Source organism: Mustela lutreola, chromosome 7 (assembly GCF_030435805.1).
Source record: "Mustela lutreola isolate mMusLut2 chromosome 7, mMusLut2.pri, whole genome shotgun sequence".
NCBI lineage: Eukaryota > Metazoa > Chordata > Mammalia > Carnivora > Mustelidae > Mustela > Mustela lutreola.
Genome location: NC_081296.1, coordinates 5,843,776 through 5,861,001, shown reverse-complemented (window position 1 = coordinate 5,861,001; position 17,226 = coordinate 5,843,776). Strand labels below are relative to the sequence as shown.

At 46.2% G+C, this 17,226-nt stretch overlaps 1 protein-coding gene across 3 annotated transcripts in view; it reads left to right on the top strand.

Annotated features, from left to right (window-relative positions):
• The window catches only part of EFL1 (elongation factor like GTPase 1), a 115,131-nt gene that overhangs the window by 44,948 nt on the left and 52,957 nt on the right, over positions 1 to 17,226 (top strand). For all 3 annotated transcript variants that reach the window (XM_059179848.1, XM_059179849.1, XM_059179850.1), the window contains exon 15: positions 740 to 878. In XM_059179848.1, the coding sequence (XP_059035831.1) occupies positions 740 to 878 (139 nt within the window). The remainder of the gene's footprint in view (positions 1 to 739; positions 879 to 17,226) is intronic.

Sequence of the window (17,226 nt, the reverse complement as noted above, 5' to 3'; positions counted from 1 at the left end):
CAAGGCAATATCTTGAATGCGTTTCAAGATCTTGAATAATTCTTGACAAAAGTACATAATTTGAGACGGTGTCTCTTAGGAACGAACATGACAGGAGGTGAGCTCATCAGTCGTGTTGCTGGCAGCCAGTGTCGACTGTGTCTGTGCTCAGTCTTCTCCTCGTGTCCCCAGCATTTCACAGCTGCTCCTTTGCAGATTATCAGCATGAGCGTAGACTAGCTGTTGTGTGGCCATTCCCATGGCATTTTGTATCACATCTGGCCACTCTTCTTAAGTTCTCTTCCTGTGGGACTGAGCACCAGGTCCTGCTCTTGCTGGATGCCCAAAGGGCACTGTAATCTGATGAACACCACTGTGAGTGACAAGAGGAATGACACGTGTGGCGATCACAGTACGGTCACCACTGGAACTAGTGGGTGACCTGGTGCACGTAAATACTGGCAAGGGGCTGGGGGGGTGTGTTTATTGGCAAATTGGGTGGGACAGGTCACAGGTCACAATGGAATTCATATTCCTGAGCCATGAAACTTATGACTCTGTCGAATTCTTGACAGATTTTAAGTATCTGAGAAGTTTCACCACTTCAGATTCTGTATCATACCGTTTCAAATTTCCATATTTCAGGTTTACATGACGTGTGACTGCACCATCTCACCTCTGAATAGGAGTCACTTAGTTTCTAAGTAATGTCTGCATTTAATGCCCTCTAACTTCTCTTCAATGATGTTTCTTCGCCCAGGTGCCATTGGGCTTCTCCACTCCACTAGAAGACCTTCCCCCGATCCCCCACATGGCGTGCTGCACCCTAGAAAACCTGTATCTGCTGATGGGCAGGGAACTGGAAGACCTAGAGGAGGTCCCTCCAGGAAATGTGCTAGGTAAGGCGGTGCCCTGCCCTGGGTCTCTGTACCTGCCCTCCGGCCGAGAGCTCACCCAGCACGCTGCGTGCACGTAGTGAACTCTTGGAAAGAGATGACTCTGATCTCTGTTTTAGTTTTCTACCCCCCTCCCAAACGCCCCCCTAGTGTCCTTAGACTTGAACCTACCGCGTCTGAGCAGTTAGCGTGTGGATTGGTAACTTGCTGTGAAGTATGGTAGTTCTGTTTCAAAAAGCCCTGCTTAAGTAGTTTGGGAACACTTGACGTGGGGGTTCCATCTGGTTGGGAACAAGAAGGGGGATTCCTGCTCACGTAAAAGTCTAGATGAGTGAGACCCTTCTGGTTCTAAATTATTGGAGATTGTTCTGATGTAAAGGTCTGTTGAACTCATTTCTTTTCCCCCTGTATTTTTAACCCATTGAATGTTGCTTTGCTGATAGTGACCAACTTACATCTGTAAATATTGCTTGTCAAGCCCATCATGTTCATTGGCTTCTGTTTCTGTGTGCAGAATCCATTTTGTGAGTTTAGAGCAACCTGGAAGTCTCAGACTGAGGACCTTCCCTTGGAGGGTCCCAGGGGCTCGCACGTGTGTGGGGCACCATGTCCCCTGTACTGCTGGTTTCTGAGTCCTTATGTGCTTGTCAGACCTAAAGCTTTTTCTTGGGTAATTGCTTGGGCTGGGAATTCTCTCTGTGTTTTCAAGAGATGGTCCAGATTTCTGGGCCAGGACAGCTCATGATTTGTTTGGATTGAACTCAAGTCTAAGAAATTTGCCTCAACATTTTGCAATTCCCTCACAGAGATCCTTTTTTTTTTTTTTTTTTTGAATTCTTTTCCTTTTCTTTTTTTCTTTTTGGTGGAGGGCCACGGAGTTAGTAGAATCCTAGCTTTTCATCTGTGTCGCCCATTCTCGTTTATCCCTTTGGAGGATGTGTTGAACGTCGACAGCTGATGGAGCTCTGAGCTGCCGTAGCCAACTTGATCAGGAAGGACGTGCGGGAGAAAGATGGAAAACACTCTGGCTTTGGTTATGACATTACTGTTTTGCTCAGACTCAGTCCATTTTGTGTCTTAAACGTAAGGTGAGGTAGAAGATCTCAAACACCACACTCAAGCGAAAGAGAAGGTGTTTGTAGAATGAGTGGTTTTTGTCCTGTTTCCTCCAACTAAGGCTCGCATCGGCAGTCCTTCCCCGGTAGATGCTGGGGACTTGATGAGCAGTGGTTTCTGGATCTCCACGTGCTGTCCAGGGCCGAGGCTGCACGGTTTGTAAGGAGGAAAACCATCTGTCTTTCATTTGCTGCCCGGGGCAACCCTCCACCTGCCGTCTGCCGCAGGAGACCTCTTGTAAGCTGAAATGCTTCCTCTTGGAGAAAAGAGGTGTGCCTCGTTCCCGTTACTGCTGTTTGAGAATAATGATGGGGGGCTTGGTAGGAGCTGGGGTGGTGGTGCCGGTGATGAAATGTTTGTTCACCGAATTTAGCTACGTAGAAATAACACAGATGGACACACTTTGGGACAAAGTAGATGAAGGAAGAAAGCCACATTTATTTTGAGTAAGAGTTAGGGTTATGCATAGCTGTAGGTAACCAAAAACCGACTGTGGAGTTTTGAATTTCACTCAACAGGAAGCCCGAAGATAGGTAGGGCTGGAGTGATGGCCCTCCTGGGGCCGCAGGGAGCCTGGTTCCTTCTGTCTGCCTATTTGCAATTCTCGGCCTGCGGCCTTTGCCCTCAGGGGGAACCAGGACAGCTTCGGCATCTCAAGGAATCACTCCCAGGGTCCTGGCAGGAAGACTTCTCACAGCACTGCTGTTTTCATTTGGGTAGAAATGCCCACTTAGTGATGTTTCTTGAGATCCTCATTGTTTGGGACTTCTGTCCCATGGTCAGCCCTAGTTGCGGGAGAGGCGAGGGACTGAGTGTTTTACTCTTGCCTCCACGGTTAAGGCAAGGGGTCTTGGGTTGTGAGTAACCTTCATAGCCTTTGACTAGCCAATCCTTGCTGTCAGCGCCGTCATCCCACCCAGCCGGGCCCTGCCTGGGGCCCTCCTGGTAGATTCTGTGTACCGGAAGGAGGAAAATAGTCACCAGGAGGATTAGGAATGTAACCTTGAAGGGGTGGGAATCCAGCCAACCACTTTGATTTGCCTTTGGAATTGAAACTAAAATAATTGTTTTCCTTCTATTAATCCAAATCTAATTGCACACAGGCAGGACTGGAAAACATGAGTACACCAGAGTTCTGGTCCTGGTTTTGCCACCAACTAGTTGTCTGGCCTCCGGCCAGTTGTATAACCTTTCTGGACTTCAGTTTCCCCCAATGATTGGGACTAGAGCAGTGACTGCTAACATTTCTTATGGTAAAAATAGAGCAGCCACTTTAACTTTTTTTCTAGTGACTGTTTGTGGGTTCCCAGGGCTGCTTTTGTTATATTTATCACATACTGTTAGATTTGTCATACATTCTAAATGTTAAGGACGAAGTATTCAATGCCATTACATGGAGGATATTTTACTGCTGTAGCTAGGAAATGTACACAAAATTCTATTCTGTACATTTCCTTGGTAAGACAGGAACAGCATTGGAGTTTCAAGTTGCCCCTGTCTTATTGGAGGTGGACATTTCGTTGAGGACAGAACGAAGTAAAAATTCTTAGTGCTTGTGTCATGAAGACTGCCCATGGGTTATGTCAGTTTATCACTGGTGGAAAAAAGTCCTAAACTTGAGTATCTCTCAGGTCCCTTCCAGCTTTAACTTCTCAGGCGTGTGCTTCTTAGAGAAAAAAAAGTTATTTCAAGCAATGAGGCTTTTTCCCTTCCTAGTGTCCACTGAGGAGAACAGTGGGTTTCCAGAACGGTTACTCATTTGGGTCGATAACCCATTTATACGGCTCCAATGGGAAGGTCCTAAACGTCATTACCAGTGCTGGAGTCAGAGTGACACTTTCAGGTAAATCCCACTTGTCCATTGATTAAAAAACGGGAGCACATGGCGCGGGGCCGAAGTTTCCCGAGCGGGCTGTTAGTAAGGACTTTCTGAGGCTACGAGTGGGTTTCAGGCAGCATAGACGAGCGGGCCAAGGCTCCTGGCCTGCCGAGTGCTGGGAGGCACACGGCCCAGGAGAAAGCTCGCTCCCGGCCAGGGCACCGGCTGGGACCGCCGCCCCCAGGCTGCCCCTGGAGTCAACCGAGAGCGGGTGTGCAGCACAGGTGGGTTTTGTCTGTTTTCTGGTTTGTGTTCTTGGGGAGATGGGGAGTTTGAGAAAAGTAGGACGGCGGCTGAGTCTGGTCGACCTGATGTACGCGTTCCCGGTTGATGTACACGTTCCTGTTGTCGTTGCTGCCTCCCAAAGCACCGAAGCCCAAAGACAGTGTGTGGGTTTCCCACATCTGCGGCTTGCGTGCGACTTGGTGGGACACCTAGTCTCCGTGCCCCGGGGTGTCCGCTTGGGAGTGCCAGGCCTGGGTGCTGGAGTTCGAGGAGGCCGCTGCTGGCCAGCTGGGGCCTTGCCTGGCGGTGGGACTGGGGCCCGCACATGTGGCCTTCCCCTTAGGCGGTGCTGGGATCTGCGGGTGAGCCTCCAGGAGGACAAGCCCGGAGAAGCGGTGTCTGCTCTATGACCTGGCTTCCCCCGGCTTTGAGCTCATTCGTAGCAGAAGCAAGTCACCGCGACCGGCCGGTACTCGGAGGGAGGAGACGGACTCCACCTTCTGATGGCAGACATGTCAAAGAGTTAGTGAACATGTTTTAAAATGACCACACCATGAACCATAGATAATTTCTTGTTTTCTTTTCGACTTCAGCAGGCCCGTAACAGGACGCATATTACAAATTAAGACATAGCAAAGTTTATAGTGATCAGGGCAAGCCTATAAATCCCGTCTATTTTGCTCTTATTAACTTAGAGAAAAGGTTGTAATTCCTGTTTAATAAGGACATAATAGAGAATGCTATGACGGATACCCATGTGCTTTTCATCAGAGATGGTGCTGAGTCGGATTGATCAAATGCAGATGAAACTTTCTGTTGGAGAAGGAAATGAAAACTTCTGTGGCATTTTTTTAACAAGTCGGAGCATATGTAGTCAGAGTCTGAAGGAAAGTTCCTTACTGGCACTTGGAAGATGCCGATTTCGCATTTGAACTCTGTTATAACTCACTCGGAGAACTGACGTTGACCGATAAGTGTGGAGTAGAGTTTGTGGTCTGGAAATAGTTGATTTAAAGTTTAAAATCACTTAATTCCAACCTGATGTTTAAAAAACTTGGATAGATGGGACCAGAGAGACCTCCCCTTGTTTAACACACAATAGCGCTTTGTTCAGTCCATACCAGGGACGTCTCTAAAAATAAATGTTTGCTACAGGCTCCTATTAAAATGTGAGGGGAAATTGAATTAGGATTCCAAATCTCTAGCCATTTCTTATGCACTTTCAGAACTCTTCCATATGGTTAAGTCTTCAACATTTCAGGGGCATATTCTGAGGGGAAACATGATATTCCTCTTTTCACGACAAGAGGAAAATAACATTAATTAGCTTTTTTCTGAGCTGGTTTTAGTTCTGCCACGGTGGATTACTGGGTGATGGGAAGTCGGTGGAGATTGAATGAAAGGTGTGTGTGTGTGTGTCCGTCCGCCTGTTCGTCTGTCCTTCGTCGTGTGGGGTACTTGAGGAACCAGAGCCTTTGGCATTATACGCAAACTTGATTTTGTTGTTCCAAGGAAATCACAATAGTTTGTGACTCTTAAGTCTTTGTGGTACTCTTTGTAATACACTGAATTCACTTACTAGTGAATTTCTTTTAAATACACGTTTTTATCAACATTTTCACTTGGAATCTGTTTTAATCAGTAAATAATAAGTAGCCTTACTGGTCACTTCTAGGATTAATTTTCAGCTGGTTTTAATAGTTTTTCTTTTACAGATGATAGTGATCTTATTGTGCCCTTATAATGTGTCCTGTTTCTTATTTTTAAATCGCCTCCAGAAATACGAGAGGTGCTCAGTACAGCTGTTCTGTTCTGTCTGGTTTCTTCCTAACTTTAATGAAAACACTCGTTTTAGTTTTGGGCTTGCCGATGCTGTTGGTTCATTTCTCTGATGTGTCATGCTAGAAAGTATGCTTTTTTTTAAAACCAGGAATAGATATTAAATTTCACTGATGTGTTCCCAGTATCTGAAGACAGAGTTATAGAGCTTTTCTGCTTGCTGTAATTGATGTCATGGATTGCATTTAATTATTTCCTGATTGTTCAGTTGTCCTTTCATTCCTAGAAGGGAAAAAAAAAAGCAGACGAGCACTCGATCATTGCACATTCTCGCAGTATACCCTTTGGTTCTTTTTACTAGCATTTTGTCCAGAATTTTCTTGGCTACTGAGTAAGTTTGGCCTTTATTTTCTTGGTATTTCCAAAATGGGAAGCATCCTCTCTTCAACCCTCTGGAGCCGTGCTGTGTGATGGTAGCCACTGGCCCTATATGTGTATCTACACAGGCTGGGACCAAACAGCATTAAACGTTGACTCCCTCAGACGCGCTTGTCACATTTCAAGTGTTTGGTAACCACGTGTCCCTCGTGGCTGCCATATTGGACAGGGCTGTTCTAGGGGAATTTCTATCGACTGTGATAATTATCTTCTCTGAAAGTTTGGAAACCGTTCACTCGCAAGATCGTCTGGGCTAGCTACATAAGATGTTTGATTGTTTCGATCTGGTTTATTATCTTTCTCATGACCAAGTCTCACTCTGTGTTTTCTTGCTCTGTTTCTTTATTATTAAAGTTTGTCTATTTTATTTTGGTGTTATAGCTCTTCTCTATGAATGCTAAGTGTTATATTTTAAGGCCTCTTTAAAAGATAATGTTCAGTATCGTGTAGGCCATACTGTAAGTGCATTTGAGAAAAGCAGATAGGCTGATTAAGGGTTACCTCTTATCATAGGGGTGACCATAGTCTCTTTATACGCACATGTGAGCACACTGTTCCTTAAAATTGTGATAAAAATTATAATAATGTAAAATTTGCCATCTTAACCATGTTTAAGTGTATACCTGAATAGTATATATTTAATACAAAGATAATCATGTTTTCTAACCTGTATATATTTCTCCTAGAGATGATCTCTTCTCATATTTAGAGCTTTTTGTTTTAGTGCATTTGCTCTAACTGCCAGGATGGTATTAAATGGCGGTGCAGCTGTGGGGTCTCGTTCCCGACGTGGGAGCCGTTCTTACAGACGGCGTACTGGGTTACAGAGCAGATCTGATCCGCATGGTCTTTATAACGACATAGTGACTGTAGCGACTGTTTCTGCTTACTGGATTCGTTTTCTAAACGCAGATAGATGTTGACTTTTATGAAATGGTCTTTCCTGTACCTTTCAGGCAACAGATGTTTTTTTCTTTTTTGAGCCATTTTATGCCTTAAATCTCAGTAACACGTTTCTTAATATACATGAGTCACATATTCCTGGACTAGGCTAATAGTGAATGTACTTCAGTATGTTAATAGAGCAGTGAATTGAATTTGTTGGTGTTTTCTTCATGTAGAATGTTTATAGGTTTGGCTGATCTGCATTTTTTATATCCATGTTTATTTTGTACTCGGGGAGTATAGGCAAGAGCATTGTGCTGGCTACTTGAAACGAACAACAAATGAGGGACAGTTTTCACTGTTTTTTATTTTATGGGACAATTTAAATGGCACAAGAATATTTTGCTGCTTAAGCAGTTTGATGTTAACACCTGTGCAACCAACTCTACCTGGTTGGTCGTCAAGGTTGTGGTTTGATAGTTTTATCAACTGTGATTCTCCCTTTCGGGTTTTCTGTGTTTGTTTTGTTTTGTTCTACTGTCCCTACATTGATTGTGGTACTTCATGCTCTCATAGGGAATCACGTATTTTAGATTAGTTATTTAGTTCATTTGCATGGATACGGGTATCGATATTGGTTATAATAATGACACGAGAAAGGAGCAGCTGTTGGTGTTTCCCGTGGGCCGGGAGCTGCTGCGGGTTCGGGGGCAAGGATCTGATCTCATCCGGCAGGGAGGAGATGAGATGCCGGAGGAGACGGATGCATTTTACAGCTGGGGGAACTGAGGCTTGTGAAGGTTGCGACCATCTGTGGAGCAGGCTGGGAGGTTTGTGTCCCTCTGTATCTGTGTTCTTTCACCTTCTGTTTCTACGTTAATTGGGGTTTGGTTTGGTTTTGTTTTCCCTTTTCTCTTGTTAAGTCTTACTTGGTGGCAGTTTGTTACATGGCATTTTTACTTCTATCCTTAATTGATTCCTCATCTATAATATATTGATTTAGTGCCCTTAGGAGACCTTCCGTCCTATGTGTCAGATATTGTTTTATTTCCTTTATTTTTTTAGAAGAATTGGTTCACTTTTTTTTCCTCTTCTTCTAATCAATGTGTTTATGGCCTGAATCTTCATATAGCCTTGTCTGGATTTCTTTAGAGTTTTATACATTGTTTTCTTTATCATTAGTTTTTCTGGGTACCTCCCAGCCGGTGGACCACAGCCGCATGCTACAAATGTGGGGAGCCGTGGTTGCCTTCAGCCTTGCCAGCGCCGGCTGGGCTCCAGGGTGCCTGGAGTCCCCTGTCCAGGGCCTCACATGGAATGGTTAGCCTGTGCTTTGGCAAAATGCTTATCGCACAAGTTAAGTTAGTGTGTCTGTTCGTCCTTTCTTCATAGACTGAAGTAACCGTTGTAACTATGCAATTTCTTTTGAAAATTATTACATGTTTGTAACCAAAGAATTGTCTGTTAATAAGCTCATGGCCTCTCTAGACATTATTCAAGAACAAAGGATTATTTGATGGGGATTTTCTTCCCCAGCATCTCGGAATAGGACTTTTCCTTTCTTCCTGTTAAGGGGCACTGACAAGGCAGATTTGACCTCTCTTCTTGGTATTTTTACTGCATGGCAATGGGAGGTCCTTTGACTTTTGTAAATGGTTTAATGAAGGTTGGGAAGATGTCCTTGATGATTGATACAATAGTCTTCTTGTTGACAAGGTGGAATTTGACTTTTTTCCAGTAGACAATCAGCTGATTTTCAAAAGGCCTGAAAAAAGTGCTCTTAGACCCCTAAACTGAACACATGACCCCACGATGCAGCAGCTCCGCTTGCAGGTGTGCACGTCAGAGATGCTTCCGGTGTGATCTGAAGGCAACAGGTGCGAGAATGTTCATAACGGCGCTGGTGTGAGCTTCGGAGAAGTTCGGTGCGCTCTGAAGGAGACGGGTGCGAGAATGTTCGTAACTTCGCTGGTGCTGAGAGCCGGAAGAGCAGCTGGTAACTGCCTAAATATCCATGGGCAGCAGAATGGATGGTTAAGTTACGGCGCAGCCGTACTCAGGAGGAATGTTACAGCCGAGCGAGAGTGAAGGGCTTCACACCACCAGCCATCGGCTGGGGTTGGGCTCGCAAATGCAGTGGATTTAGAGTTGGCAAGCATTTTATAGAGGTTGAAAACATGTAAATACCATGTGTCATTGAGGGACGGGTGCGTGTGTGATGCGTAAAGCCGGGAAAGGTAGACCGCGAGTCCGAGGTAGTAGCTCTCTGGAGAGGGGACTCGGGTGAGGAGGAGGGTCCACTGATCTGCGGAATGTCTCCTTTCTGCAGATGTCTGGTAGGCCCTCCATTGTCTGTTCTATTTTTCTTTTTAAGTTTTTTATATCTTGAATGTTGTCTCATGTATTTTTTAAGTTCAAAGGAGAGATGGTGTTAATCTCTCTCCTTGACGTCCTCGGTAATGTCTTAGAGAACTTGTCCCCCAGGACCGAGTTGGGAGGCGGGACTTGTATGGGTTGGGGCTGGGATACTCTGGGTTACATTCCCGCTGAGCAGTTTCTGGCTTTGCGGCCTTAGGTGGGGTGCTTAACCTCTCTGCTCCTTAGTTCCGTCTTGTAGATGAGGATAGCAGAAGGCGGTGGCCTTTATTTTGTTTCCAAAAATATCGAAGGGCAGAATGTTAATTAAGTAATGAGGTAATTACCATTGATTTCCACGGGAAATATCATTAATTGACTGGCAAAAGTCACACATATAAAGAAAATAAATCCCGAGTGAAACCCTTAATTACGAAGGTTAAAGAACACTTTTCTCATCTACCATGTCATTTATTTAAGTGAAGTTCTTTTTATCTAATGAAAAAAAACCCAAGCAGGCCACCGTCAGCATTTCAGTCCGCCCCTTTTTGTAGCAAAGCGCACCTGAGAAACGTCTTCCCGCAGGATACGTAGGAGAGAAGGCAGGTGCCCTGGCCGTGACCGAAACTGCTTCGACTCGTCCTTACTCCCAGTTACTGAGTGACAAAGGATGGACACCTGGGTTAGCTTCCCCAGGAGAAAGCTCCGGGTAGCAGAGATGGTCGGGAGTTAGTCTCGCAGAGAAGCAAGGCGGAAGGGGCGACCCGGTGAAGCCCGAGCATGGGCAGCACTGATGTTGGAGCTCCGCTCCAGACCTTGGGTCGGAGCCTGACTCCAGGCGTAGGCACGTGGAGAAGGAGCGGCCGCCTGGCCCAGCTCTGGCCTGCCGGCCACTGCTGCCCGCAGGAGCCGTTTGAAGCCCCGTTCCCGGGTCCTGAGCTTAGGTGCTCCCCCCGCAGGCAGGACCCCATGGCCTCCTGGCCCAGGGAGCGCGTCTGCCGCTCCTTGTTATTTGTGCGGTATTCTCAGGAGCGAGATTGGGGAGACCTCGGCTCCGCTGACACTTGCCCATCTTTCTTCTCCATTCATCGTCCTGTTCTCTGCCAGGTCCTCTGTACACTTTCTCACCGTGCGCTTTGGATGTTTCATGTTCTGTAAATCCCGTGCGCTCGTTTAAGCTCTTCTAGGCGGGGGACTAGGTTACCTGTAAACTACGTACTCGGGCTTTTTCCTCAGACGCGCAGCTCTTGTGCCAGCGCCGTTTAGGAAGTAAGCCTCACCCACCCCTGAGTATTGCTCCCGCTTCTGTTGTTAAATTTCCACCGATGCTGTCATCTGTTACTGGGTTCTGTTTTCTGTTCTGATGGATTTGCCAGTCTATATTGTTTGGTTTTGATGGTTTCAACGATTCATTTGTTAATCTCATTTTATCACTATTTCAGTAGGTTTTTAGCTGTTCTTGGACGTTTATTCTTCCGTGTGAACTTGAGATCATCTTAGCTCATTCCAGTACATTAAATATCTATATTAAGATATTGTATTTACGAAAGTGAATCATGGGCGCACCTGGGTGGCTCAGTCAGTTAAACATCTGCCTTCAGTTCAGATCATGATCCCAGGGTTTTGGGATTGAGCTCCGCATGGGGCTCCCTGCTCAGCAGGGAGTCTGCTTGTCCCTCTACCTCTGCCTCTGCACCCTCTCTCAAATAAATAAAATCTTAAAAAAAAAAAAAAAAGTGAATCATGATCATCGTCTTTTACTATGAAGCTTATAATACAGAAAAACTAGGTAAATGATCATTCTAGGTACTACCCGTGTAATGTGTTTTCTTCCAGATTTCTGTCTGTAAACACACATCCACATGTACACCTGCTTCTATAAAAGGAACTCTTTATTGTGTGAAGTTATAAGTTCATTTGGGAAGAACTGACATCTTTATCCTCTTGAGCCTTTTTTGCCAATACAGAGCTGAGGAAGGCCGTGATTTGTACCCAGCTCTGCATTGTATCCATCTCCGAACTTTATTACCAAATCATGTGAACAATTAAAATCATTCCGGTACTGTTCTCTTTGGGGAGGAAGCCCTTTCCCTTTTCACATGGCGTCTTGTGTTGCGGGCCCCAGACCTACCTCTCTCACACTGAGCCAATCGACAGTTGCCAGAATTACTACTTCTGCCCCAGGGTCTTACCTGAAATAGAGACTACTGGGTATTGGTGAGGTCCGGGATCTCTCACGTTTAATTCCTGCAGAGAGCAGTTTCTCTCTTAGTGGCACAAGTTACTTCTGGTATGCCTGGGTGACTTATACTCTAGTTCTACTTTTCAAAGTTTGGATTTGGTTTGCCCAAGCATTGGATGAGACCTTTTTCTGTGTTGCCTTCGATTTTCTATACTTTTTACCTTTCTTTAGACATTTCACTTGAGATTTGGGGTGGAGCGATTTGGGGAACTGGGAAGGGATACCAGTGTTTCTGAAGAGCCTTTCTTTCTCAGGATCCAAAGTCTATTTAAAGAAAAATAAAATACTTTTTTTTTTTTAAACATGTAGTGAACTGTTTGCTCTGAAAAGACAAACCTTTGCTTACTTTCATAGACTAATCATTCTCTCGCATTCAGGCATTTCGTGTTTGCTATACATTTGACTCTGTACTAGGTCGGATTTTTCATGCTGGGTGCTTACATTTAATCTTCCGGATTATTTATAGACCTTTCACAGTTTTGCTCCCAGACTAACCTAGCCCTGGGTTTGTTGGTTGAGATCGCTGGCAAGTTGGCCACGCCCATGGACCTGAATCTGTGAATCTGTATCCGAATAAAATAAGGTTGTGTCACGTGATGTCTTACGGCCTTTCTTTGTCTCTTAGCTGCTTTTCCAAGAACCTCCCCACTGTCCTAGACCTGGTTTCCGTCGGTGTCCGTGGATTTGCTGGGCTCCGCATCCTCCTTGCCTTCCTCTCGCTCTGTGGATTGCTCTAGCTGACGCTCAGAAATCCAGAGGTGCAGGTACCATTCGGCGTCACATTAGGGGCCGCCCCTTCCCCACAGCCCCCAGAGCTCGTCTCATAACCAGGAGCTTTAAAAAAGCAGCCTTCATCCTGATCGGACGCACAGGACCGTGCCCCAAGAGAGGTCTGGAATGCCTGGCTCGGACTTGAGCCAAGTCAGAAGCGTTGGCACCTTCTCTGAGCCTTATTTACACCAGCCTTGATTTCTGGGCTGAGGCTAAGCGGCTACGCCTGCTCTCTGAAGCCACGCAGCCCGGCCGGGGAAAGGCAGCTGGTTGGTCCTGTTCTAGCAGGGGCCGCAGCTGCGCACAAGAGGGCAGCCTTTTCCACGGATTTCCATCCTGTCTGAGGCCAGACAAACAAAGGAGGGTGTCTGTGAGCGCTGGCCAGAGCCCACGTGGGGAACTTGTAACTGCTGACTGTGTCTATAAAGAGTGTCAGGCAGTCGGATGAAGGGTGTGTGTGTGTGTGTGTGGAGTGGGACCGTAAGTGTGTGTCCATGTGGGGCCTGAAACCGTGTGCTGTTGCCCAGCCCAGGCTCCTGCAAGTGGCGGGCAGGCCTGTCTTATCACTGGAGAGTTAGAGATGTTGGAGTCCTTTGGACAGAGCAGTTGCTCTTGGGTGCGGATTTGCTGTTTGAGCCTGAGGACCATGTTCGTAGCTGTCCCTGAAACTGACTGTGGCTCCTGCTCTCTGTCACTGTCTTCCTGTCTTCTCTTGCCCCTCCCCCTCTCTTCCGGCTGCTAAAGGCATCCTTTCAGTTGTATACTTGTTTCTTCCTTTGGTTTCCTCCTCACCTTCCAGATTGTTATGACTCCTTAGGTTGTCTGCGTAGAAGAAGCATCGTTAGGGAAACACATGCCGTTGGTAGGCAATGAAGCAGAATAGAGAGCGTCGCTGACACCCTGATGTCCCGTGCAATTAGAAGCGTGTCGTCCCCGGTTTTGTTTTATGGCTCCCAGGTGACTGTTCATTTACAGCAGCTTGACACATAAACGCATGGACGTTCGTATTTCAAAGGATTGGGGTCTTCTGGTTCAAGCGCACATTTAAGGCAAGAGTTGCTGTTCCTTCACTGTTGGAGCTGAACGTGTCCTACGATTTGCCTCTGTAAAAGCTGCAAGAAATCAGATACGCCTTGAAAATCCCCAAAGGCCAAGCCCCTCTCCCCTGGGTGTGGCAGTGTGATAGGGGCACGTTTTCTTTCAGGTTTCTACAAAAACAGCAATTAGTAGATTTACTGCAGAATAGTTGCAGTAGAATAGCTGCAGAATAGTTGTTTCTCTTCAAGGCCACAAGCCTTCAGTTTTTCCAAAATGACCATCCTCGTCTCATTTTCCAAACAGTTTGTATTTGCAGATCTTTTGTTGGCTGACACACCGAGAGATGCCCTGTTTATGAATGTACTTGAGCGAGGTCTCAAGCGACTTAACCCGCACTTGCTACGCACCAAGGGCATGCCGGGTGTTAGTGAGTCCCTGTCATTTACGTTTGCTTATGGCCATGGTAAACTGATCGTGTCGCTTTGCCGACGAGCAAACAGAGACCAGGAAGTTGGACTTCGGACAAATGACACTGTCCCGGCCACCCCTTTTTAGCTGCGCCTTGTTCCCTGCACAGTTGTGCAGCCAAGGTTAATATAAACCCTACGCCAGATTCTCCTCACTCCCTCTGCTCGTGGCAAGTCTGTGACTTGTGACATCCTGCCTGTGGAGTCCTTGACTTTCAACCTTCTGTCGTCCTGCCCTTTCCTCCTGTAACGGGAGGGTCTGAGACGCAGAGACTTTTCTCAGCTTGGTTGAGGAGACTTGAACTGGGATCCCGTCTTTCCTTCTATAAGGGAGAAAACCCTAGGGAAGGACAGGAGGGGAAATAGCCCGGTTCCCTGCAGAAGGGAGAAGAGAGAAGCTGACCAACTAGAATTTGTCAGTTTTGCCTGGTTTACAAAGAGGCTCTGTATTGAGCGGTGAACTAGTGGGACTCCCGTCCCCAAGGGGCAGTCTTTTTCAGGGGCCCCTGGACTTCCTCCCAGCAGCCTGGACTTCCTCTTGTGTGCACGCCTTGTAGACCCTTCGCTGTCTGTCTGCTGCTTCCCTCCTGGGACCCTTTGCTCCAGCTCTCACCACTCCCGAATACGTCAGGGTTGTTAAGGATTTATTTTTATTGTGACATAATTGACATACAACAACGTCTAAATTTAAGGTGTACAGCGTGTGGCCTTGAATTCTTTATTTACTGCAGTATGATTACCCCTGTAGTATCAGCTTATATCTTTATCACATCACATAATCATTTCTTGTCGGGGGAACGTGTGAGATCTCATCTTTAGTTTTGAAGTTTATAATACGGTTTTGTCTCTGGAATCATGGTGCTTGCATTAGATCTCCAAGACGTATTTATCTGCTACCTTCGAGTCTGTACCCGTCAGTGTCCCTAGATCCCCCAGCCCCCAGCCTCTGGTAACCAGCACTTTTCTCTCTTAGTTTGGCGATTTCAGCTTCCATATGTGAGTGAGCACATGCAGTGTTTGTTTGACTGGCTGGTCAGACGGTAGCTCCCTTCGCGTTCTCTGAGGGAGGACTCTTCTATGTTGCTGCCCGGCAGCCGTACCGTGTGCGTTCCCACCAGCCGTGTGCGTTCCTATCGGCCTCGCGTGTGCCCACCGGCTGTGCACATTCCCACCGGCTGTGTACACACCAGGGCTCTGCTCCCCGCCTGTTTGAGCACACACCGTCTTCTCCTCCGCTCTTCTTTTCCCCGTGCTGCCTGGTGAGTGCAGGCACGAGACCCAGCTCAAATGCCACCTCTCTGAAGCCTTCTCCAGCGGCTCCAGGAGATACATTGACACCTTACTACAAGTTGCTATACCTCTTTCAGTACATCTGTCTTAGAAATTTGTTCCTTGGGCCTGTGACCCAGCGGGGGTGCATTTCCAGGGCACATTGTGGGTGTGTGTACAGACATGTGTGCACTCCCCTCCCAGTGCTCCTTCTGAGCACAGGGACGGAACGGAATTTTGAGCCAGAATAAGAATAGAGTCTGGAAATTCTGGGAGATATCATCACGGTTATTCTTTGGTTTGCTGGCATTCCCTCTGGAGTATCTATGGGGAATCCGAGGTGCCACAGATGCGAAAGGGAGAGCGGAGGGCGGCTGGGTGGCTCAGTGGGTGAAGCGTCTGCCTTCCGCTCAGGTCTTGATTCCAGGGTCCTGGGATCGAGTCCTGCATTGGGCTCCTTGCTCAGGAGAATCTGCTTCTCCCTCTCTCTCTGTCTGCTGCTCCCCCTTTGTCTCTCTCTCTCTCTGTCTCTCTAATACAAATAAAATCTTTAAAAAAAAAAAAGGAAGAAAGCTAGGGGGAGTGAAGGCCCAGCTTACTGGGCACTTGAGTTTCCAGCCTCTGGCCACCAGCCATTTGTCTCATCTGCTTCTTTGCCACTTCTGATGTTCAGTGTGTTAACCAGAAATTAGTTTGTCCTAAGAACGTGGGCTCATGCACAACGTGAGCCCACTAGGCTGGGTGTGCGCACGCGTGGCGGGGTGTCTTTCATAGGTGGATATATGACTCTGCCCAGACGTGACGTACACCGCCTGAAATGCCAGAGCTGTAAGAGCTGACAAGTAGTCGACCCTTGGTCTTCCCTGGGACTTTCAGACTCGCTTCGCTTTTTGAGTAACTGTTTTCTGGATTTATTTGGCCCATAAAAGTCTAATATATTCATAGTTATTTAGATACTAAATTTGGAAAATAGTCCCCATTATGAGGTTAGACAAGTTTAAAACTGAAACCAGGTGTGTTAACCCTGTGTTAAAATATAAAAGTGTCGGGGCGCCTGGGTGGCTCAGTGGGTTAATGCCTCTGCCTTTGGCTCGGGTCATCATCTCAGGGTCCTGGGATCGAGTCCCGCATCGGGCTCTCTGCTTTTGCAGGGCGCCTGCTTCCCCTCTCCTTCTGCCTGCCTCTTTGCCTACTTGTGATCTCTGTCAAATAAATAAATAAATAAAATAAAAAATAAATAAAATATAAAAGTGTCTTTAAAAACAGGAACCCAGTATTTCCAAAACTCACATTATGACCAAACTTAAATTTAGTTTTAAATGTAACAAGTCTGCAGCTTTGTTCTTTGCAAATATCATGAAATATTTTTGTGTGTATGAATCCTTTGTTGTTTTCCGTTTGTTTCGTGTGACTCTCTGACTTTCAGATTCTGAAAGCAGGACTGTAGAGACAAGGGATGTGGGCAGGAAAAGTGAGTGCTCGAGCCCATGACTTGATCTCCCTTCCTTGATCAGGAGAGCTCTTTATTTTTATACTGACCACGATCTCCCAGCCTGGCTTGTCCACGGCACCTGGTTTATTGTGCCTGTCGTCTTGGAGAAGGCTTTGCGACCTCTTTCACCCCTGAAAATCCTAGTTTGGATGTTGAATTCTGTGGTCCACTCTAGTTATGACCAAAGTATTTGTCCTTGATTATTTTATGCTTTGGTCTTAATGTATCTTCTATGCTTTTTTTTTTTTTTTTAACTATACTTTTTTGTGTTTTGTGCATTTCTTTTCTTTCTTTTTTTTTTTTTTTTGGATTTTTTTACTATACTTCTGTTTATTGTTGGATTTCATAATGTTTTGGAAGGCATATCCTATTTTTAACTCCATAAATCATTGCCT